The sequence below is a fragment of the Archocentrus centrarchus genome, chromosome 10, assembly GCF_007364275.1.
Source record: "Archocentrus centrarchus isolate MPI-CPG fArcCen1 chromosome 10, fArcCen1, whole genome shotgun sequence".
NCBI classification, from domain to species: domain Eukaryota; kingdom Metazoa; phylum Chordata; class Actinopteri; order Cichliformes; family Cichlidae; genus Archocentrus; species Archocentrus centrarchus.
The window spans coordinates 10,669,265-10,693,848 of NC_044355.1; the positions used below are offsets into that span (position 1 = coordinate 10,669,265).

Here is a 24,584-nt window from a genome sequence, read left to right on the forward strand (position 1 = left end):
TTTTTAATCCCCCAAAACAAAAACGGTGTGTAAATTACATGCAGATAATATTAAACTTACTACATGATATCGCAGACTTAAAAAAACAAAACAAATGTTAATGCTGGGAGACTGTATGCACTCTGTAGTATCGCACTCCGTGGCAGAAGATGGCGTTATGCAGCTCATACTTAGTGCCAACTACCTCTAGAAATGAGGATAAGTCCTCAGCAGGGAGAGGAGCGGCAGGAGGAGGAGGGAGTCCACATATTAAGCTCCGTGCTGTAGCGTTACCAGCTAAATCAGCCATAAAACTGCCAGCTAAAGCTATGTAGCCTGCTTCATGGCCGGGACAGAAGAAAAAACGGATTTATTTTTTTTTTAAGTTTCTGACTGGGATAATTTTGGTATCACCCAGGGACAGCAAAACCAGCAGCAACAGCAACAACAACATCATCATCAGCTGGCGTTTAGCATTAGCAGCCAAGCTGCCCGGAAGGAGGCCGCCGCAGCGCCGGGTTGGAATTTAACTTTCTCTGCACTGACGTCCGCACCGAAGTGATAAAAAAAAAAACAAACCCCAATGTTAAACTGATATTTATTTCTGCTCGGTAAGAATGGAGTCCTCTTTGGGGATAAGCGACGAGGAATGCTTGGCAATATCCTTTCTGAGTTATGTTGTGGGTACTGTTGTTTTTTTTTAAGTTGGCTTTAGCTGGCTTGGCTAACGTTAGCGTTCAATGAAACCTGTTAGGTAACGTTAATCAGTCATTAATCTGAAGATGTTTACTAACTGTGTATTTAAGTAATTATGTTATAAAGTAGCTACAGCTCGCTTTTAATCCAGTTCGCTGCTAACCGTACAAATATATGACCAGTATCATGTAATTAACGCGAATTAAAATCACTTGTACAGAATAACGTTAGCCATCCTTACACCTTTACATTCCTACGTTTAAAAAAAAAAAAAAAAAAACTACCTGCACTGGCTGCCACCGGCAAACCCAACCTCTGCAGTGCTTTGGCTCACCTTTTGCTGCTTTCATTTATTACCTTATTTTGCCCACCTTTTTACTAGCATGGCTTGTTCTAACACTTCTTTAGTGTAATCATAGTTTTAAAAGCCTGCAGTGGCAGTTCACTAGTTTCTCATTCTCAGTCACAATAATTCCTTGATTGTGGTGTTCACACTGTAAAAGGTCTGGAGGTGAGGTCTGGCCAGAAGGAGCCCAGACTACTGTCACTAATTGAGCGCGGTGGAGCGTTTATGTAAGTATCAGTAAACCAAATGACTGAAAAACAATGTGATTTTTGTCAAGCAGTAGGTAGCAGAATCATAAATAGTGGTGGTGGGTGTTGTTGAAACACTTTGAAGACTCGTAGGTAATTTCCTGCAGCACCTACGTTTCTGACAGCTCTTGAAGCTCTGGTTGATCTCATGTATGAAGTCTCTGAACTACTCTGAGTTGGTCTTTTATATTTTCTGCCTATCACTGACATGCAATTACTCCGATATTAGCATGGTTCCAAATATGCTTTGTCATGTCAGAAAGGTGTGTGCCATGATAGTGTCACACTGAGTACTGGACAGGATGATGCATGATTATATAATTTAACTGGCCGCTTTGTCAGGTACCAGGCACATGGCAGCAACTTGGTGCATTTAGGCATGTAGACATTGTTAAGAAGCCCTACTGAAGTTCAAACTGAGCATCAGAATTGGGAAGAAAGGTTATTTAAGTGACTTTGAATATGGCTGTTGATGCCAGATGGGATGGTCTTGAGTATTTTAGAAACTGATGCTGGATTTTTCCAGCACAATCATCTCTAGGGTTTACAAAGTATGGTCTGAAAAGGTCTGGCCTGGTCTGAAGGAAATGGACAGACTGCTTTGAGCTAATGGGATGGCAACAGCAAGTTAGATATCCACTCATTACAACCAAGGTATGTAGAACATGCTGAAGGTTGAAGCAGAAGAAGACCCCACCAGGTGCCTCTCCTGTTATCTAAGGAAACAGTCTGCTTGCATTTACCAAAATAGAACAATAATGGATTGGAAATATGCTGTCTGGTCTGACAAGTCTTGATTGCTGCTGTGATATTTGGTAGGGTCAGAATTTGGCGTAAAAATATGTCTACATTCTTCCTTGTATCAATCGTTCAGGTTACTGGTGGTTGCGTAATGGTGTGGAGGATATTTTCTTGGCCCTCTTTGGACCACTTAGTATCAGCTGAACATCATTTAAATGCCACATCCTTCCTGAGTATTGTTGCTGACCATGCCCATCCCTTTATAACAGTGTACCCATCTTCTTATGGCTGCTTCCAGCAGGATAGCACATCATATCACAAAACAGTGAGTTCACTAGTACTCACAGTCACCAGATCTCAATTCAATAGAGCACCTTTGGGATGTGGTGGGATGGGTGGGTTGCACCATGGATCTGCAACCAACAAATCTGCAGCAACTGTGTGACACTATCGTGTCAATATGGACCATAAAGTTTCCAACGCCTTGTTGAATTGTGCATGGATTAAGGCAGTTGTGAAGGCAAAAGTGGGTCTAACCATATACTAGCAAAGGGTGAGTGTAGTTGGATTACCTTTTTAAGGTTAGTTGTTGAGCCTGATCTAACTAATAGATCTTTTATCAAAGGAAAAAGAGAAAAGCTCTGAAGGTTGATCCGATAAGTGCTCTATAGTGGGACAGGCAGAAAAAAAATCCAGGAATAATTGATAGATTTTATGTGGCGTATGTAATCATAGAAAAGTACAGAGGCAATGTGTCTTCAGGTTAAATGATAAGATAAGATGTAGTTAATTTACTGCAAAAGTTGGGAAATTCCCATTGCTCATGGTCTGTTATATATTTTTACCTGAAGGTGTGCCTCAGTAGGTTTCTGGGTTATTTTTTCACTGCAAAATCTCTGTTTAAATTTCCTGGTTTTTGTTTTTTGTAGATTTTATAGTTTCCTAAATGTAAAAAATTAAATAAATTAAAATGCACTTTTCAGTTAGAAAGTGAAAGTGTAGACTACCAGAGGACCTGAAACAAATACAGAATATCATATTCACAAAGTGTCATGCAGGCCAGTTGCTGCAGGTATCATTGACTCTTTATGGAGCTCCTCCTCTGAGGTTAGAAAGGACACTAAAGAATGATGCTGCCTGTGGGGCAGTGGTGATATGGTTAAGTGTTACAATTCCTCCAGCTGACTCCACACACACCACACCACTTCCTTGTCAGATTTCACTCAAAAACTTGTCTACAAGCCTTAGTCTGTGCCAGTTTTACATAGCATTTGTTTGGTAAAAGGGTTATGTTGTAGGCTAAAGTCGGAGATGTTTTAAATCAAGAGTAGCTTGAGTTGGAAAGGAGTCAGCTGTACCAACAGGCCGCTCACTGCAGATTATCCAGAATTCCTTCACTTAGTCTTCCTGGGCTGTAATGAGACTCACATGAGCACAGAAGCTGCATGCTTGACTAACTCTGTTAAAACACACACTAAACTAAGAAGCAGTCCTTAAAGGGAGAAGTGGTTAGATGACCAGGTCCTGGGGCAGTTTTAATCTGTTAAATCTTTTACCAAAGTCCCTTTCAAAACACCTCACACCACTTATTAGGGTGGTTAAGCTGAAATATTATCTAAACAAACTATATTTTAAATGGTCATCAGGACTTAAAGGCTGCATATATAGAGTTGCCAGTTATAGCTAATGAAAATGCTTAAAAGGTTTGCTGATCTTGCCTCAAAATAAGGTTTTAACAAGCTTTCACTTGGAAGTTATACTTCTACCACCATCTTTGTTCTCATTTATGTCTCTTGAAAGACTCTTGAAAGACTTGTATGATACAAGATGTTGTTTTTCAGAGTTTCAGCCTTGCTGAGGGTTTCTTCTGCTTGATATTAATTGTTTAGGTGTTTTCATGTCATTAAAAAGGCATCCTTTTAAGACACACTTTATTTTTTCAGCTTTTATTGAGTAACTATTTGATGAGGAGTTAATTTATGACCACTGTCTTCTTTGCCAGTTCACTGTTTTCAGTGTTTGACATTTAGTATGATGGAGACTGCTGTGTTTGCCACAGTTTGTTTTCCACACTCTCAGCTGTAGTTGAAGTGTTAAACCCAGAGTTTAAAGCTATTTCTATATATGACAGACATCCAAAACAGCTCAGATGATAGAAACCATAAAGCCACATAAACAAAGCTGAGCATCATAAGGTTCACCTCATTCACATTTTATTCATTCTACTGTATTTTAACGTGGTTGTAGTATTTTGCCTGATTGTAGTCTCTGTTTGTTGTCGTGTAGTTTTCAACATCAGACGCTGATTTTGGGAACTGCAAGTTCCTCCAAGATGTTTCTTCCCGCAGGGCTGAATCATTTTCCTCTCACTAGAAGTAATCTGATTTATTGTGAAGTGGAGGGGAAGCGTGGGCAGTGCCCTGAGCACATTTTTGACCCGGGCTGTTAGTCACCAATTGTTAGAAAGGGAAAAATGAGGCTGCCTACATAAACCCACATCACAAACTTGAAGCTGATTAAGTTGACTATTCATTGACGCAAAGTTCATGCATCTCCAGTGGACTTTCGTCAGCAAAACTTGAGTGACACACAATGCTCGTTTGTTAATCTTTACCTACAGGTAATAAGTTTTGCATGTCTGCATGCGCTTGTGCTTGAGTTTTAATCATATGATAATTATAGAATTATAGTCTGACACTAATCTATCAGTACTGCACCTCAAATATTGACTTATTCTAATACTTTCATACTCACTTTTGCATGAAACATGCTGTTAATTGCAAGAGAATTGCTGTTATAAGGAAAAGGGTCACATTGCTGCAGGTTGTCTGTATGTTTCTTTGTATGTTTTAGATGGATTTACTTATAACCTTAAATGATATTAAGCATCACAGAGCTGATGTTAAATGGGGGTCTGTACTGTTTTGATCCAGACTGGGTGTTTTAGCCAACCCTGATGCTGTCGTGTCTCGTCCAGTTGCTCAGCTATCGATACCCATCAATGGTAACTTTGAAATTGTACGAGGTATGTGACCCCATTTTTTTGTTGTTCTCTATTTCATTATTTTTGTATGCTGACTATAATCAGTCAGCATATGTCTGTATTTTCTTCTATAAGTACTCACTGCTGGACCTCACTATCTTTGACCCATGTGACATGTAAATTTTAATGTTTAGTAAGGTCACAGCACTAAATGTAAAAGTGAAAGGAGCTTTTTCTTTCCACTTGATGAGAAAATTAAAAAAAATTCCCACAAAGCAGTTAGAGGCTGTAGAAACGTTTGACAGCACTGCTTTATTCCCTCTACAGACATTTTGAACTGCACTGTTTAAGCTCTCCCTTTTCCTTTTCAGAAGCTGAAGAGGCTCTTCTTATTGATTTGTCAGTAGACAGTAAGTTTTTTTCCCCCTTTTGATGTTTTAGTTTTTGAGTCAATATGTGTAAAAGATCTTGTATAAAGGTGTTAGAAACCAGGCTTTCAGAGCCACATCATGACGTTCGTTGTAACACAGCATGTGTCTAGCCTTGCTGCATTTTTAGAGCATGCCTGCAGCTTGATGTCTTTATTTAGTAGTAGACTCAGGTCATGGGTTGCCAGGGCTTTCTGAAAGACTGCTGAATTTGTTTACTTTTAAATCACTTTGCTTTGTTTCCTTGACAGTCTGCATTTCTAATGACTTTCAAAATCTAATGATTTGTGTTTGCTACTTTCCCCTCGAGCTTTTGTTCGGGTACGAATCAAAGGAGAAAAAGCCCCAGAGCTGCTGCTGGAACTCCAGGATGATGATCGGACTCAGACTTTCCTTACCCAGGTGAAGAGTGCTCAACTACAAGGTAAGACTCAACTGTCTGTCAGTGGGATGGTTAATTATTTAATGACTCATCTAACATTTATTTACAAAGGGTGGATTACACCTCTTGCTGATTTCCTGTGTATTCTTGCCACCGACATACTGGTGAAAAGACTGCTTGGCTTCAGTTTTTGAAATCAGATCCACCTGCCCGGGTGCAAGCCCACCTCTTCAAATGCAGACAGAAAGGACAAAAACCTTGTTTATTATGATTTCACTCTTAGATTGAAGTTTTAGCCTTATAATCACTGAGCACATTTCCCAGGCTTTCTGTCATCAGAAATCAAAATGCGAAAGTATTAATTTAGTGAGTGCAAGGACCAGTGTGCAGTGGGAATTGGAGAGTTTTAAATTAGTTGAGGAAAATAAATCCCTGTTTTCCCTGTTCTTTGCTTTTGTGACTGAATTTGGCTTAATCTTAAAGATGTCTTGTCTTGTGTTTTGTTTGGCTAGGTTTAAATGTTTTTATTCATGTCACCATAGATGCTCACATAGAAGTGCCACCTTTACACGTCTAGATCACACCAATAGGAATGCTTTGTGAAGGCGATGCTTTGTGGTTCAGCTAACCCTTTCATGTTTTTATATGTGTACAAAAAGGCTGATTAGCTACATACTTCAAACCTACCTCCTAAAGAAATATTTAAAAAATAAAGAAATTCCTTATTGCTAGGCTATTGCTGGTGGGGAGACATTTTAGATCCCCTCAGCTGCTGAACGTTTAATACACTGAAAGAAAACCCGAAGCTCACATTGAAGAAGGTCAAATGGCTTCAGAATGACTGTTGATGGTTAAAACCCGCACTTGTTAAGTGCCTATAAAGCAAACCGTGCTTGGTGTGGAAGCTGTTTCAAACTTGAAGTGGTGTGATATAGGGTTTAATCCCGGGATCCGGGATTCCCGGGAAATGCGATCAGAACCATTTCCCGTTTCCCGGGAAACGTTAGACGGGAAACCGGGAAAAAAGTCGCGCGCGTCGATTTGACTTTCAGAAAGAAAAGAAAGCTTCAGAAAGTTAAATTTAAGGAAATATTGAGAGAAGGGTTCGTTTAATGCGAAAAGCATTACTCTTCATTTCAGGCACGTTCAGCCTCCGTTTAAGGCTTCAGCCTTCATCTCAAGCGTTTTAATAGAGGTATTAAACAGTTGTACTTTTTTCCTCTTTAATTTGTTGAAATCGTAGGCAATGTGTTTACCCTAAGGTATTTTGTATTATATAATTCTATATTATTATATATTGTTATATTGCATTATATAGCCTATAAAATATGCCTGCCCTGAACAATAAAGAAATATCTGTTTAACTTCGAGTGTTTCTTTTCCTCGTTTGCAGCGGCTTACTAACAATCATGAATTAGGATACGGGCCTAATGGGTGAAGAAATTATCATGAAATAGATTGCTTTAACATATTTCGCTTTTAAAATGGAGTTGAGTAAAATGTATATTTTTTAGGCTATAAGGATTGGCCAGTTTTTCAATAGACGATTCACAGCGAACCTACTTAAACCCTCAGACACGGTGTTATAAATTTGCTGTTGCCAGAATGGCAATGACCAAGTCGTAGTGCATTACTCAAGGCCCTGTGTTATGTCATATTATAGTGAAGTACGGTAGTTCACTTTTCAATGACTGTTACAGCGTTCCACTGGTGGAGATATAGCGCAACAGATGTCGCCACGACAGCGTGGCTGAGCCTTTATCAATGCTGTGGAGATGAACCGTATTGTTTTGCACCAGCAGTTGTAAAATAGCTTGGTATAATTCCATGTACAATGGAGGAATATTCGAATTATATTTGTTAAGGAAGTGTTGAGGAACGATACAACACCGCATAGCTCGAGCACTCGAATGTCCAGATGTAGGTTTTATTGCGTTAATCAAGCCGACGTTGCCCCCTACTGGGCATAACAGGACATAGCTGGAAAGCTACCTCTACAATATCACAATAGGTTAAGGCCGACACAGGCTACAGAAGGCCTAATTAAAATAAAAAAATAAATAAACTTTTTCCCGGGATTCCCGGGAAATGGCTCGTCATTTCCCGGGATTTGATTCATGTCATTTTCGGGAAAAATATTAAACCCTAGTGTGATATACTTAAAGCAGATAAAGGAAAATCTTAAATGTATCTTGCTTATACCTGAAGGCACTCTGAACGTATTTGAAGCTTGGGGAAATGTTCTGTTAAAGCAGGGTGGAAAATAGGTTGAGTTATTGGAAATGTTAAATATGTCACCATTCAATTACCCATAGGAACATGAGGAGCATATATTGAATGGTGTTCATGCATTGCTTTTGCTTTGGTCTGCACCTCACTCTGAATGTTGAAAGAAGTAATTAACTATGAATGGCTGTGCAGAAGATTATTTTATCTTAATTATATCTGGATATGTTAACTGGAGAGAAGTGTTTCTGGGAAGCTTGATGTATAGAGGTCTAATTCACATACCATTGTTGAACTGCTGGCAACCTTTTGGCTGAGAACACTGGGATAATTGTATTCAGTTACATGACCTAATCTGGACACGTAACTCCAGGGTGGAGATGTGTAAAGTACTGCATGATGGGTGTGTTTATTTGATTTAAAATGATGAGCATTCAAAGTATGTTAAATTTGAAGCTGTGCAGCCTTCTTACTTATAGGTAACCAGTAAACAAAAACAAAACTTTCTATTTTTGTTTTCCTGGCGTGTTTGTAATGCTTTGAAAACTAGGCCGTTATTATAACCTTTCCATGTGTATTTTTAGACATCACACATTTGTAGAGGAAATGTGTCTTTCCAAAAAGCACTCTTACCCAGCACATGTACTTGCATCCAGAAATATGAAGATGAGGAAATGGTCATGCATGCCTTCACTTGTCTTTTACAGTGTAGCACAAAAGTCAAGGAAGATGTTATTTCCTCAATTTATATACTAATTTATTGAAAACTGCTTTGTTTACATGGATTTCTCCTAACTGCTTTTGTGTGTAAACTGTGGCTTTGAAATTTTTTTATTTTTTTTTTTCACCATGTTGACTTTATTTTAAAAAATGCAGTACAAAGAGAGAGGGCTAATTTGTTGGGAAAATGTAGTCCAGCTGGCCAGGAGTTTAACTGGTACACGCCCTAACCAAACATCTGCTCTGGCTTTTAAATCAGCATTTAGGTTATGAGCTCAGTGACCAACATCTTGACGTGGGACATAATTTGAAGCAGGATAGTAGTGGTGCACTGAGTTATTTCTCTGAACCGGTTCATCCAGTTTACTTTCATTTACTGGTTACCAACACTTATCACATCCTTGAGTAGAAGTACCCGGAACTACACTATACTGCCAAAAGTATTTGCTTGTCTGCCTTCACATGCATATGAGCTTGAGTGACATCATATTCTCAATGCATAGGGTTTAATATGATGTTGGCTCTTCCTTTGTGGCTATAACTGCTTCAGCTCTTCTGGGAAGGCTTTCCACAAGGTTAAGGAGTGTTTATGGGAATTTTTGACCATTTTTCCAGAAGTGCATTTGTGAGGTCGGACACTGATGTTGGATGAGAAGGCCTGGCTCACAGTCTCTAATTAATCCCAATGGTGTTCTATCAGGTTGCGGTCAGAACTCTGTACAGGCCAGTCACGTTCTTCGACACCAAACTCACTCGTCCAGGTTTTTATGAACTTTGCTTTGTGCGCTGATTTGCAGTCATGTTGGAACAGGAAGGGGCCCGTTCCCACAGAGTTGAGAGCATGAAGTTGTCCTTCACTGGAACTAAGGAGGCTGAGCCCAACTCCTGAAAAACAATCTCACATCACGCCACCCTGGAATTCACTCTGTTCCTGAGGGCAACCTATTCTTTCACAAATGTTTGCAGAAGCAGTCTGCATGACTGGGGGCTTGTTTTTATAAACCTGTGGCCATGAAAGTGAGTGGAACACCTGAATTCAATGATTTGGATGGCTGAGTGAGTACTTTTGGAAATACAGTGTATTTTCCCATAACTCTTGTCCAAACTTGAGTGTGTAAGTGATGGCAGCACTTCTTGTAAGTGATAACTTTGTAGTGTTATGTGGTCGCTCTGCCCCTGTTGCAAAGACCACATCTCTTTCCGTTTTCTGCCTGGTGGCATTAGGCTGCTAAGTAGGCAGGGTTTGTTGTTTGATTATCTAGTAGAAATAATGCAGACCAAGTTTTGCTTGTGATCCTTTTCAAATTAACAGGCACATGTATTAAGCAAGGTAATGCTTTTATTATCTACTGCCTTTTAACGCTACTGTTTTCTGTTATCTGTACTGTTTTTCTCAGTTGAATCCAAACCTGCCAGACCAAAAGCAATGGAGCCCATTACACCAACACCGCAGAGAACTCCAGTACCTGTCCCTCCACTACGGGCAGCCAAGACAGCTAACCCACCCAAACCTACCAATGCAATTCCCCCCAGCCTCAACAACAATACTCCAATGACTCAAAGTAACACAGGTAAGAAAACAAGTATTCATAGTAGATAAAACAAATACAAAGCTGTCCTGTTTCTTTTTCTTTTCTAGTTTAAATCCTTCTTTTGCCCCATCTTACGATTTAGTTCAATCACTTTCTGCAGGCATAGGCATTGAGAACAATTTCAACCACAAAGTAGAAGAAAAGAAAAACCACCAGAATCGTATAGTTGCCTCTAGGGAGCCTCCACCTGTCCCTCCACTACCTCCTCGCAAAGCTTCCGCTACTCCATCCAATCCTCTGCCTCCTGCTCCAGTCCCCAAAGACAGAGCTGGCTCCTTACAGACCAAAACCAACTCTTCAGTCACTAACAGCAAGTCAGAGTAAGTATACATCTATCACAGCTTAATGGATCCACAGTACATTAAAACTGTTGATTTAGTAAGCTGTGGAGGCTTACTGTCCAAACGTTTAATCTGTCTACAACATTGCTGGTTTTAAATTATTCCTGCTTTTTCTTCTCCTATTTTTCAGTAATTTTAGGTCAGGGTTTGACCGTGTAGACAGACCACCATCTTGGTGTGACAGCCCCACCACTAACAGCATGAAACATGCCATACTCTCCACCCAAGCAGGCCAGAGAGAATATCTCATCAAACACCGCCTGGGCAAGAAGGAGAGCGAGTATGTGGACATCCGGCCCTTTAAGTAAGAGGAATTTCTGAATTTCTTTTTGTTTTTGATAAGATACAATAAAACTTAAAACTAAAGTTATGTGTGAAAAGACACTGCAATTTTGTTTTGACATTAGAAAAAATACACTGGTTGTGTGTCTCTGATGTTGCCTGTCTGGCAGTTTTTTCCTTCCTTTACGTGGCTTCGTATCACACTGTGAGTGTTTTGGGAGTCTGCATAAGGTCTTCTATTTCAAAAATGTATCCGATTCTCGATACAGTTATTACTGTTCCTGACTTCCTGCCTTCCTCACCTGCTCTATACAACTGTACTTCTGTAAAAAATAGACCCATCGGGCACCAGATTAGCTCACAGCGTGATCGTGTGGCCATACTGCTTAGGGCTGAACGCCTGGATTTGAGTGTGACCCATGACCTTTTGCTGCATGTCTTCCCCTGATCTTTCTCCCTACTTTTCTGTCTACTCTTCACTGCTGCACTATCCAATAAAGCCAGAAAGGCCAAAAAAAAAAAAAAAAAAGGCCATCACTATTTTTAGTGAAACCGAGTAGAGAGCTGCTTCTGGGACACTTATGAAACATGCTGCTGTACATCTGGTGGAATTGCAGTCATTGGCTGGAGTGGATGTGATCAATGATTTTCCCAGGGTAAAGCTGACACTGACTCCAATAAAAATTGAATTTTAATGCGCAAACTCAATTCTGAAAAACTAACTGAAACTAATCTGAAATTAAAATAATTTTCCAACTAAATACAAATTATAATAGCACAGATTTTGATTCATAAATCCAATATGGATTATATTGAAGGATACAGGTTTTATTGTAACTAAATGTATATGCTGTATGTTGTTTTGTAGGTTTTTCACAGGTACATGGAATGTGAACGGCCAGTCTCCAGACAGCAGCCTTGAGCCGTGGCTCTGCTGTGATGCTGAACCTCCGGATATATATGCTATTGGGTCAGTAAGAAATCATCATATGGTGCATTTAGGACCAGAAATACATATGTCATGATGTTGTTCTCGTTCTGTAACAACAACATCCGATGTGATGATTTAGTTTTCAAGAACTGGACCTGAGCACTGAGGCTTTCTTCTACATGGACTCCTCCAAAGAGCAGCTGTGGGTTGACGCTGTGGAGAGGAACCTGCATCCAAAAGCCAAGTACAAGAGGGTGAGTAGAGAGCGACTTTCTAAAAGGGGAGTTGACCAAAAAGAGGAGTATACAATCTTGCTTATATAAAATCCTAACACACTGATGGGAAACACTGTGGAATGAGTTTAACTCTGCACATGTATCTTGCCATGTTGATGAGTAGGTGGGTAAAAATATGAATTTGCTTTTTTCCTTTTTTTTTTTTTTGTCTTCAGATTCGGATCATACGACTCGTTGGGATGATGCTTGTAGTCTATGTCAAAAAGATACACAAGAATCACATAAAAGATGTGGCTGCAGAACACGTGGGGACAGGAATCATGGGAAAAATGGTATGTTCACACTAAACACAGACAAAATACAAAATAGTTGAAAACCATGAGATAAGTGGGACATGAGTTTTTTTGGGTTTTTTTTGTTTGTTTGTTTTTAAATTCAAGTACAGCAGATCATGAGTATATAAAGTGTTCAACCACAAAACATCACTGTTCACTTACAGCTTTAATTTCTTGGTGAATGTTTTTTTTTTTTTTTTTTTTTTATGGATGTGAAGTTGTTGGACTGCTGTTTGAATTAATTAAATATTAAACATGTTATCTGCAGTTTGCATTGATATCCTCCCTGAATGTATTTGCCTGCATGAAAATAAGTACTCATTTAATTTATGTTTCAGGGAAACAAAGGAGGCGTGGCGGTGAGGTTTGTTTTCCACAACACTAGCTTCTGCATTGTCAACTCCCATCTAGCAGCACACGTTGAAGACTTTGAGCGCCGCAATCAGGATTATAAAGACATATGCGCTCGCATGACCTTCCACTTACTGGACTACCCGCCTCTCAATATCGTCAAGCATGAGTGAGTGCCTCAGGCTTTCACATCCAAACTGCGAGCCTTAATGTGACTTTACTGTCAGCCTTAGGTATTGTTCACCACTGTATCCAATCTCTGTGTGTTTCAGTGTTGTAATCTGGCTTGGGGACCTAAATTATCGTCTCTTTCTGTACGATGCTGGTGAGGTCAAACAGCTCATTGCTCATCATGAACTAAAGAAGCTCCAGGAGTATGATCAGGTAAGACTCTGTTACGTTGCTTTCAACTGATGGAAAACTCACCACTGCTTTAACTTTCTTTTAACATTAAAAATACAGACAGTTCTTTTTTAATGTTTTTTGTAATCAGTACCATTAGGAACAGAAGCATGCCCCATCATTGTTTGTTACCCTCTGTTGCAGTTATTTTGAAGTGTCAGCTTAACAAACATGGGTTATGTACCTCTGACATAAATTATGTTAAAAATGCTCACTCACTGGCCACTATTAGGCACACGTGTTCAACTACTCATCAATGCAAATATCTAACTTAACACAACTCAATAAATTTAAATTTATGGACTTGGTCAAGACAACCTGCTGAAGTTCAAACTGAGGATCAGAATTGGGAATAAAGGTGGTTTGAGTGACTTTGAACATGGCATGGTTGTTGGTGCCAGACAGACTGGTCTGAGTATTTCAGAAACTGCTGATCTCTTGGTATTTTTCTGCATAACCATCTCTAGGGTTAACAGACTATGGTTCAAAAAGAGAAAATATCCACTGAGCAGCAGTTATATGGGTGAAAATTCAGAGTTGGAAGGTTAACAGCACCAAAAAATAACCACTGGTTACAACCAACCTATGCAGAAGAGCATCTCTGAACACACAATGCAGATGGACTAAGCAGTAGAAGACCACACCAGGCGCCACTTCTGTCAGCTAAGAACAGGAAACTGAGGCTTAAAGTTACAAGGGCTCACCAATAGAAGACTTCAGAAACATGCCTGGTCTGGCAAGTCCTTGATTTCTGCTGTACCATTTGGCTGTTAGGGTCAGGAAATTGGCATAAACAACCAGGAAAGCATGGCCCCTCCTGTTTTGCTTCAGTGGTTAAGGCTGCTGATGGCTGATGTGGGTTATATTTTCTTAGTAAACTTCAGGCCACTTAGAACCAGTTGAGCATTATTTAAATGCCACAGCCTATCACATGTCTATCTCTGCGGGACCACAGCATAGTCATCTTCTGATGGCTGCTTCCAGCAGGATAGCAGGCCATGTCACATAGTTCAGATCATCTCAAGCCAGTTTCTTGAACATGACAATTTGAGTTCACTGTATTCAAATGGCCTTTAGATCTCAATCCAGTGGAGCACTGGGATTGATGGATGTGCAACTGACAGATCTGCAGCAACTCTGTGATGCCATCATTTCACCAAAATCTCTGAGGAATGTTTTTAGCACCTTGTTGATTCTGTGCCAAGAATAATTAAGATCTGAAGGCAAAAGAGGGTCCAACCTGGTATTGGCAAGGTGTACCTAATAAAGCGACTTGTGGGTGTATTTCAGTTTTATCCTTGTCAGTTTCTTATCTGCAGTGGTTTGGTTGTAGTATATAAATAAAACAGTGCTTATTTGTATGAGCAGGATGTGTTTATATTTGCAACTGTCAGATGTGGACTGATGTAAAGTCCAGAATAATTGAAACATGAGTATTTCTTGATAAATATAATTAGGAAAACACCTTCCCATATTTATTTGCCTAACACTATTATTACATACCATCAGGTTGTGTAATCTGTCAATGTTGCTTTTGCCTATTTATTGCAAAATAGTTTAGCTCTGTTTTGACTCTTTTTTTTTTTTTTTTTTTTTTTTCCCCACTTTTTATGTGTAGCTGAACATTCAGAGGCAGACAAAGAAGGCCTTCACAGACTTCATGGAGGGGGAGATTAAATTCACCCCCACATACAAGTATGACCCCAAAACAGATCGCTGGGACTCCAGGTAAAACCGTATCCCTCTGTTTAACACAGTGAACACACAAGCTTTTTATTTGATACTTTGATTATTCATTTCCAAATCTGCAAATCATAGAAAAGAATATATATACATATACACAAAAAATCCAGAAACAAAAAGGTGATTTTATTCTTTTTTTTTTTTTTACCTTTTTATAATTTCCCATGATACAAAATCATTTTTAAAAGCTTCCTACATATTCTTTAATATGGATTCTTTTTTTTCCTGTTGATTGTACTTCTTGTCATACTTTCCTATTTACTTTAATCAGTTGGTTCTTTTTTTCCATCCTTTTTATTTGCTTCAGTGCTGTTTTTCCTCAAAAATCTGAATAAAAATGTTTATTTTGACTAATACCATAGATCCCCCCCCCCCCCCCCCCCCCCCCCCCCCCCCACACACACACACACACACACACATAACCTTATTCAGTATATTATATGCTGTCCCTATCGTAACCACATTTTCACACATTTTGAATCCTGATAACACCACCCCCAACCTCCACCCTGGCCTTTTCATTACACAAATGCAGAGTCAGCATTACTGTGCCTGTGAGACGTGAGATCTCTGACTTTGCTTCTGAAACTGTTTCCTGCAGTGGGAAGTGCAGAGTTCCGGCTTGGTGTGACAGAATCCTGTGGAGGGGCAACAATGTCAAGCAGATATCATACCAAAGTCACATGAAGCTGCAAACCAGTGATCACAAGCCTGTCAGCTCCCTCTTTAGTATAGGGGTAAGAATTTCTGCAGTCACATAAAGCTTGCAGTCTTGGGTTGAAACATGCAATGTTTACATTTTTACACAAAACAAATGTTGCATGAATAAAAAATCACATATTTGCATTCATGAGTGTTGGGACGTGTGTTTGTATCACAGGTGAAAGTGGTAGATGAGCAGCGCCACAAGAAGGTGTTTGAGGAGATAGTTCGTGCAATGGATAGGATGGAGAATGACTGCCTTCCATCTGTTTCTTTAAGCATGAGAGAGGTAAAAGCAGTATTACACTATGGGTCTGTTTTATTTTCTTTAGTTTCTTCTTCAGTAATGTATAAACAGTAATCATTCCAAAACGTAAAGTTGCCTTTTCTCCTTCGGTTTGTGGAGTAATATTCCTTTAAATCTGTAATTAACTGTGCTCCTTTTTATTTGCTCTGCAGTTTACATTTAAAAATGTCAAGTTCAGGCAGCTTCAAAGGGAGCGCTTCCTAATAAAAAATGACGGGCAGGTACCCTGTCACTTTGCCTTCATCCCCAAACTCAATGACTCACAGTATTGCAAGCCTTGGCTGCGAGCCGAGCCCAGCGATGGATTCTTGGAGCCAAGTGAGTCTTATTGATCTGAGTAACCTTTACTTTGTTGTTCACCTTTATTCTTGTTGGTTCAAATTTTAGATCTGTCACTATGGTAATATTTTAACTATTGGTACTGAAGTGCAAAAGCAAGTTTATACATCTAGTTTTATCGTTTCCGATCACTTTAATGCTGTTAAAAATGAGTTTGCCACTATGAAAGAGTCATTTGGAATACTGACAAGTTTTCTTTTTCTTCTTAGTTTAAAAGAGCAGTCTAGTTAACATTCAATATTTATAATAGTTTTGTTAATATCCTCAAACAGCTTGTCTGATGCAAACAGAAAACTCCCAGTTTCAATAAGCAGATGGACCAAATCCTCCTGATCCTCGTTGGGTTGACACAAATTTCACCATACTGACAAAGACTGAAACTAAGCACATTTCCTGCTTATTATTATTGTTTTATTTTGCTTATGTTGGTATACAATATAGTTTAGCTTTTTGTCCTTTTTCAAAAGTCATAATCTTGGTCTGGTGGCTTCCTTTGTACGTTTAGGGTCCACCTGATGTTTGTAAACCTTTTCTGTGCCACATGTAGACAGAAAGTGCATCACTGAGGCACAGTTAAAAATTGTGTTTCCCTGCAGGAGAGTTTGCACTAATCCTTTCTTATTGTCCGGAACAGATGAGACCCTGGAGATCTATCTGGAGGTGTATGTCAGTAAAGACTCTGTCACGCTGCTCAACTCTGGAGAAGACAAGATCGAGGACATCCTGGTGCTCCATCTGGACCGTGGCAAAGACTACTTCATTACAATCTCAGGCAATTACCTGCCCAGCTGCTTTGGCACCTCGCTGGAGGCTCTGTGCCGCATGAAGAAGCCTATCAGAGAGATCCCCATTACCAAACTCATCGACCTGGTAAGAGGAAGCTAGCACAGCAATCTTGATGAGAGGAGTGCAGTTAGTACAGTGTAAACAGATAAGATTAGTGAACAGAGGTGTACTTTGCTCAGATTGGGTCAAACTGATGTGAAATGTAAATGGAGCTCTGCACAGACCAGCTTACAGTAGGTTGTGACAGCCTGAAACCTGCACAGGGAGGCATCAGGGCTTCTTCTGTCCCACAGGGTAAACTCAGTCACAGAGAGAGCCTATATTTGGAGAGTATAAAAAATCTCAAACTGTATATTTCTGGCCACGAGGGGCCAAGGGAACGAGGAAGTGACAAAAACATAGGGAGGGCGCTCCTAGAGGAAAGGAAAGACTGACTCAGGTTAGACCCACTTGAGTCTTTTTCATATAAATAGACTTCTCCAACTTAACATGATTTCCTCTGTCTGCTTCCATTGTGCTATTTTTGACCTAATCTGATCTGGTTTTGGAATACAGAGTTCCTATCATTGAGTAATCCTTTATCTCTACTTTAAGCTATTTCATTTTCCTGCTGCACTATTGATTTGATCATATGATTTGTGCAAAAAAAAAAAAAAATCATGAATACATTTTCTGACTCTGTGTTGATCCCTGGCACTTCTGTCTTCTATTTTTCTTCCTTTGTTTCCCTTCATCACCTTTTCTTACCTTGATCATTCCTTTTCAACTCTTCACTGTGGCTGTGGGGTGACTTCTTGCTCAGGGAGAGGACAGCTACATGGAGAAGGTAAAATATTAACACTGAAACGGTTCACCTATCAGGCACAAGAAGGTCAATTTAAGCTGAGGTACAAGACCTCTTCTTTGATTATCTTTATGGGACATTATTGCCCTCCCTCTTTGTCTGTTATAAATGGAAACTGGTTCCAGTACTATTACAGTCAGTCACATCCTACAAATGTGTAACTTTAGGCTTAACTTCAAAAATCATGCCTATTTAAAATTATTTACTAGATTTCTGTTTGCTGTAGCCAGGATTTCAGATACTCTTGCACAACGGGATTCATTTATCCATAAAATAGGTTGACTGATAGAATTCAAAGAGTTATTTTAAATAATATTTTATTTTTATTGGATATTAGGATTCAGCTTTTTCAGCTTTATAACACCATAAATCAAATAGAACTGAAACACTGTGTTTGTCAGGGAACTATGAATTAATTATGAGTGACTTTGATCATAAAAAGAAGGGATTTTTTTTTTTATTTTAATGAAAAATTACATGATCTGTGTTCAGACCCTGAAATGTTCAGTTTGTTTTTGTCTTTACTCTTTTATTCTGCTTATCGGAGTTTGGCTTAATGCATATCTTTGGTTCTGGAAAATGTGTTGGTAATTTAAAACTTTAAAAAGAGGGGATCTATTATGACCAAAGTTTCAAATAATGAGGTCAGTATACATGCATGTAATCAATGTGAGCCAAAAGCTTAGGCTTGAGACAACTCGAAACACTCAGATTTAGACACTTTTTTCTGCTCTCTATGGTGTCAGAAAGATCGAGGGAGTGGAAGAGGGGATTTATTTTTAATATGGTCATCTCAGGTGCTCTCTGGCTGTGAGTACAGTAGCCCTGCCCACCTGCTGCTCAAATTCTCTGTTTGCAATGGGCAGCCAGTCAGAAGAAAGCTGACTGAAAAGGAGGGGGAACGGAGCTTAGACAGCTTGTTAGAGGTGTGATTTGAACTATAGAAAGTATAAAGATGCATGTAGCCACCAGGATGTCACCCATTGGTTAGTCAAGGCTGGTTATGAAGCCTAAGGGTGTTTTCATCATCAACATCTTGGTGTTTTGAAACTGGATATGATGAGGGAGAGGCAGATTGGACTGAGAAATCAAAGACTCCAGATGCCATTTGGCAATGACCTATGATTGAAAAGTCATTAGGCAATGAGCATAATCTGGATAATCCTCCATTCTGACTACCTGTCATGTTTTGTATAACATGAAACCAGCGGCTGAGCCCATAAAGTCATCAGGAAAGTGTTTGTTGATGTCGCAGCGTGAGGGAGCCAAGGGCCATTTTCTCATCGACCAGAAGTCTTTTTGCATCCCCATGAGTCGCTCCCTGCTGGTCATTAGAAAGAATGCAGGTTTGTGACTGGTTAGTCAGGGTTGGTTGTGAAGCCTCGGGGTGTTTTTACCATCAACATCTTGGTGTTTTGAAACTGAATCAGTGCTCAGCATATTATAAACAAGGTTACTTTGAACTGTGTTAAACATTCTGTTTCTTTTTCTTCAGCTACTATTTTATACACCCTTAGAAGTTAATCAGAAAATGAATCAGTCGAGCGCGGACACAGGCAGCAGTTGGTAATCCACAGGCAATCAGAGACTGGACAAAACTTTAGTTTAATCCGAGTGTGTTTGTGTGCGGGGATCAGTCACCTACTAAATCTTCCGTGGGCTATTAAGAGCAGAGCGGAAACATCAGCCTAGTGAAAATCAGACGCATTAAATTTCATTTCACAGCAGGTTAGCCTTGCTGCACAGCTCTTTTATGCACATGACTGAAGCTAATGAGAGGGAGTGTCAAAGCTAAGACATTCAAATGAAGTCTAACTTCAAGCCTCCTTTTCCCTTTTATGACTGGATCAGTGAAAGTGAGTAAACAGGTTTATAACACCATAAATTTAATAGAACTGAAACAATTTGTTTCAGTTAGAATATAAACATGGCCCACTTTCTTCACGCTGGAGCAATATAATATATTTTCTGTTAAAGCTTGTCCTCGGGCGCCTGGGTGGCTTAGTGGTGAAGCCGGCGACCACATACATATGCCGCGTTGCGGTGCGGGTTCGCGTCCCGGCCTGTCGCCAATTTGCCTGCATGTCTTCCCCTGTATCTTTCCCCCATTTCCTGTGTCTCTCCACTGCTAACAAAAAGCTGCTGTGGCCAAAAATGCAAAAAAAAAAAAAAAAAAAGCTTGTCCTCGAGTCCAAGATTAATTACAAGGTAAATATAATTTTTTACAGGACATCACATTAGTTTTGTATGTTAACATCATCCCAGCCGCTCTCCAGTTTCCCCTGCCTTTATGTGCAGCCTCAGTAGCTGTGGTTATTTTTGGATGTCTCTCGTGAGCCTCAGGGATCCATTTTCAGTGACAAAAAGGATGTGATATCCAGCTCTGAGTAAAATGGCTCTCATACATGTCTCCAGAGATGATACTGACCTCAGTACTGTTTTTACTCCAGCACTAACTGATCAGATGTTTGTTTGTTTTGGTTTTTTTTAAATGTGCAGCCATTATTAGCTCTCACATGTGATCAAAGCAGTATTAATCACACTGTAATAAGTAAAACAGAACATGTTGGCTTTTTTTTTTTTTGGACATTTTGATTTTTGTTCATATAGGAAAAGTCCAAGATGAACTTCCTGATGGTAGATGGGGCAGGTACTGAGGACAAACCTCTGAAGATCCCCAAGGAGGTGTGGATTCTGGTCAACCACCTTTACACAAAGTCCTGTGATCAGGTGGGAAAGCTTCAGCTCTTTTCTGGAAATTTCAGCATTTTTCATTTCTAGGAAAGAGTTATAGTGCTTGTAGTATATTCATAAATGTCTTTGGATTACATAAAATCTTGCAGTGTTTACTGTCTATTTGTTTCTTTAATTTCTTTGTCAAGTTGGCATTGCACAAAAAATTGACATACTTGATAAATATTATTAAAGGAGACCTACTGTGCTTATTTCTGCCTCCTTTATAGTTTTGTGCATTTCCAGATAACTGTAGTTTCAAAGTCCTTTATTTCTCCTGTAGAATAATTAAGCACTGTAATAGATGCTCTCTTGCGTAATGGCAAACAGGCTGTGTTTATCTCTGAAGAGAAAAGTCTGTTCATTTATTCTTTGTTAATAATTTAGGGTAAGACTGAAGACAAAATACACTTCAAACTTTGTTGAATAAAATGTTTTAACTTTGAGTTTTTCTGGTTAAACAAATTGAAGAAAAAAATATTTGTTCTACAAGGTAATTGAAGTTGTTTTCATGTCAGTTAAATGTGTAACTACTGCAGTGGTATTTTTAGTCCATGTACCAGTCCATGTGGGCTGGGTACTTTGATGTGTCACAGTAAATAGCAGGTTTAGGAATACTAGTTGAACACAAAGGACATGTGAGCTGGTTTAATTGTAAAGAGGTTAAAGACACCTCCTTTTAAAAAAAATAATGAACAGTTTTATTGTTTGACCAACACGTTTTTGACTTCTTCAGACTTTATGCTCATCTCCATCCTTCTTGGAAGTGCCAGAAATCTCTATTCTACTTCTACACTGGTTTCAATGTTCCTCATTTGCTTCTGGATTCTTTCAGGAGGACTTATTTCAGACACCAGGCCTACAAGAGGAGATGCAGAGCATCATCGACGCTCTGGACACCAGCATCCCCGACTCTATACGTATCCTCTTCTGTGAAGCCATTTCTAAAAACAGAGCAGATTACAAAGACTCGAAAACTTGCACAGTTGTGATTTGCTGATATCAAAAAGTTAAAATAGTTCAAATCTATGTTAGCCTGTTGACAGATATAGTAAGACATTTGGGCAGAAACAGAGTTCTAAGATGACCATTTGTAAAATGAAAAAAGTCTTGTTCTTCCTTAACTGTTGGTGTAGCTGGTTGTAACCACTCTGTAGCTGAGGCCCTGCTGATCTTCTTGGAGGCCTTGCCGGAGCCAGTGGTGTGCTATGAACTCTACCAACGGTGCCTAGACGGCTCTCACGACAGCCGCCTCTGCAAACAGGTACAGTCTGATGTATGAAGAATGAGGCATCATGTTCATGTGGTCGTACGAATGAATGCGGTCATTTTTATGCTATGGTTAATTTCTGTGCTCACTTTGATGTTTGACAGTTGATCTCCCAGTTGCCCCGGGCTCACCGCAATGTGTTTCGTTACCTGATGGCCTTTCTGAAGGAACTTCTCAAACACTCACAGAACAACAATCTAACAGCCAGCCTCCTCGGTAAGAGACAGGCAGTTTCTGCCATATCCATATATCATACTACAGAGCTTATTTAAGCAGGGTTTTTCCTCCATGTAAAAAAAAAATGGCATCCACCAAAATGGCTTTGGCCTTCTGCTGAAGGACTGTGATTTTTGACACATTTTTTTCAAGTGGGGCTCAGGGGGCAGCAATGTGACAACCCCCAAAACAGGAATGATTTTACAGGTGGAGGTCACTGAAATTTTTCTGTTTTTCGCTAGTTTTGCATTTGGCTAGGGTCAGTGTCACCACTGGTTGCATGAGTCAATACCTGGACCCTACAGAGGTTGCACAGGTAGTCCAAATCCCAACATTGTCAGGCATGCATACAAGCACATTGGGGCCATACAACATACTGAGTACCATTTTGAGTTGCTCCAGTGAAATTTCAGCGAAATGGACTAGCCTGCCATATAATTTTTTTACTTTGATTTTCGGGGTGTCTTTGAATTCAGTCCTCTGTAGGTTGATCATTTTTATTTCCTTCAAACAATGTGGCATCCTTTCATTTCTAACACATTACCCAGTCCATGTCAGTATAGATATCCAGCATGATCCCCCCCATTGAGATCTGATGTTTTAAAAGTGTTTTTTTTTTTTGAGCAGTTTATTACATTGTCAACCACATTACATTTATGTATAAGCATATCAGAAATAGAAAAACCAGGTATTCATGTAATAAAATATTAATATAGAGTGAGTTTAGACAGTGACATCCATGTAGTGGATTAAACACTTGGGACTCCTAATTCATAATGTCAGTAACTAATAAATACCATTTTGTATGTTAAATGCTGACCTGTTATACACAGTTGATCACATTCATTGACATTTTTTTCCTGTTCTTGTTTCTTAGCTACCCTCTTTGCCAGCCTCCTCATTCGACCACCTCCCAACTTTGTGGGCAGGCAGACGTCACACGAGCGACAGAAAGCCACCGATTTCATTCTGGGTTTCCTGATGGCCGGGGATGAGGATTAACCAACATTGAAGGTTTCTTACAGTGTCATGGTCTGATCGATGATTGATACCCAGCATGGCTCTTTGGTTTTAAAGGACCTGGTATTTTGACATCTACTGGAGACCAGTGCAGTTGTTCTGCAGTCTACCTTTTACAAACTGTCATATTGACGGTACCGAAAGTCTGTTATTAGAAGTGTTTGTCATATCTTCAGTCCGAACACAGTATGAAAAGTTGCTGGATTTGGAAGCGCTTGGGGGAGGTTTGAACTGATGCCTATGCACTTTGTGATGACCTAAAGGACCTGTGCCTCCTGAGTAGAGCTGACACTTCTTCATGTGGGTGCTCTTGCCAAAATAACTCCTCAAGAGTGAGTGTTATGAATGTGAAAACACTAGGTATGTATATATATATATATATATATATATATATATATATATATATATATATATATATATATATATATATATATATATTATAAATAAATAATATGATGCTAAATAGAAGACTCATGTACACTAAAGAAAGGAAAACACTTCCTTGGATTTAAAGAAATAGACTGAAGATGTTTAAATATATTCAAATAATTTGAAATGGGATGAATATGGAAATCTGTCACTAGGAATGTTTAAGATTAAGATAAATCATGACAATCATTTGTTTTGCAGCATTTAACCAAGGGAACAATATTAAGATGCATTTGAGCATATCCATTGTATTTTAACTGTTTGTTTTTTCTCCAAGTTTGCACCACCTCTGGTTTCTACTGTGTTTTATTCAGTTTTATATAAAATGTTCAATTGGACAAGTTGATTTTAGCAGCCTGCTGTAGAAAACTCTTGGTTGTGTTTGCTGTGTTTTGTGTAACTTCTGCCGTCAGCAGATTCCAGTTTTGTCATTTCCTCTTGAGTTACAAAACAAGTCTATTAACACACTAACGTCCTGGTCAACCAGAATCGGGTGGAGAATTCGCCCTTTTCTGGTTCCCGATATCTTAAATGGTGTAAATAGTGACTGTGTCCCTGTTTCCTGGGTGTTTGTATGCTGGTATGAGTCTGTGATGGTGTTTACAGTTTGTCCTGAAGGTGGTACTATTGACGTCTGTGTGTGTTTACATGTCTTCTCTCTCACTTTTGCCACATCTTAAAGCTCTTTATTCATTGTTTTTAGGCAGTTCTGTCCCCTTAGGGTAAATCCAGAAGACTAATGTTCTCATTTTAAGTCATGCAGCGTTTTCTGGGTGCAAATTTAGCAGATTTTAATGGCTCATTACTCTGCAGGAAACCGCCTGTCTTGGTGCCACAGAGGATCATTCTTTTCCGTAGCCAGTTCTCTGTAATAAGGAACTTCTGTGTTTCATCTAAGGCCCATTTCCTCTGAAACAGTTTTTAACCCAAGAGGTGTCAGCATAAGCGTTCACATTAGTGATGTAATAGTTTCCCT

At 39.4% G+C, this 24,584-nt stretch overlaps 1 protein-coding gene across 3 annotated transcripts; it reads left to right on the forward strand.

The window, feature by feature from the left end:
• Window positions 1–224: 224 nt before the first annotated feature.
• On the forward strand, window positions 225–23,563 carry ocrl (OCRL inositol polyphosphate-5-phosphatase). 3 transcript variants are annotated; one of them, XM_030739022.1, is made up of 24 exons: window positions 225–638; window positions 1,169–1,248; window positions 4,944–5,035; window positions 5,365–5,403; window positions 5,732–5,845; window positions 10,147–10,320; window positions 10,442–10,661; window positions 10,813–10,986; window positions 11,833–11,934; window positions 12,035–12,149; window positions 12,347–12,463; window positions 12,805–12,986; window positions 13,090–13,201; window positions 14,838–14,947; window positions 15,564–15,699; window positions 15,843–15,953; window positions 16,124–16,289; window positions 16,945–17,180; window positions 17,899–17,922; window positions 20,551–20,670; window positions 21,509–21,593; window positions 21,810–21,937; window positions 22,048–22,159; window positions 23,037–23,563. In XM_030739022.1, exons 1-24 carry the CDS (start codon window positions 597–599, stop codon window positions 23,159–23,161), a joined length of 2,916 nt encoding a protein of 971 aa, XP_030594882.1. In that variant the 5' UTR covers window positions 225–596; the 3' UTR covers window positions 23,162–23,563. The 3 variants fall into 3 exon arrangements, with proteins under 3 accessions (XP_030594882.1, XP_030594883.1, XP_030594884.1); XM_030739023.1 differs by lacking the exon at window positions 17,899–17,922; XM_030739024.1 differs by lacking the exon at window positions 1,169–1,248 and having other exon boundaries at window positions 461–590.
• The last annotated feature ends 1,021 nt before the right edge of the window (window positions 23,564–24,584 follow it).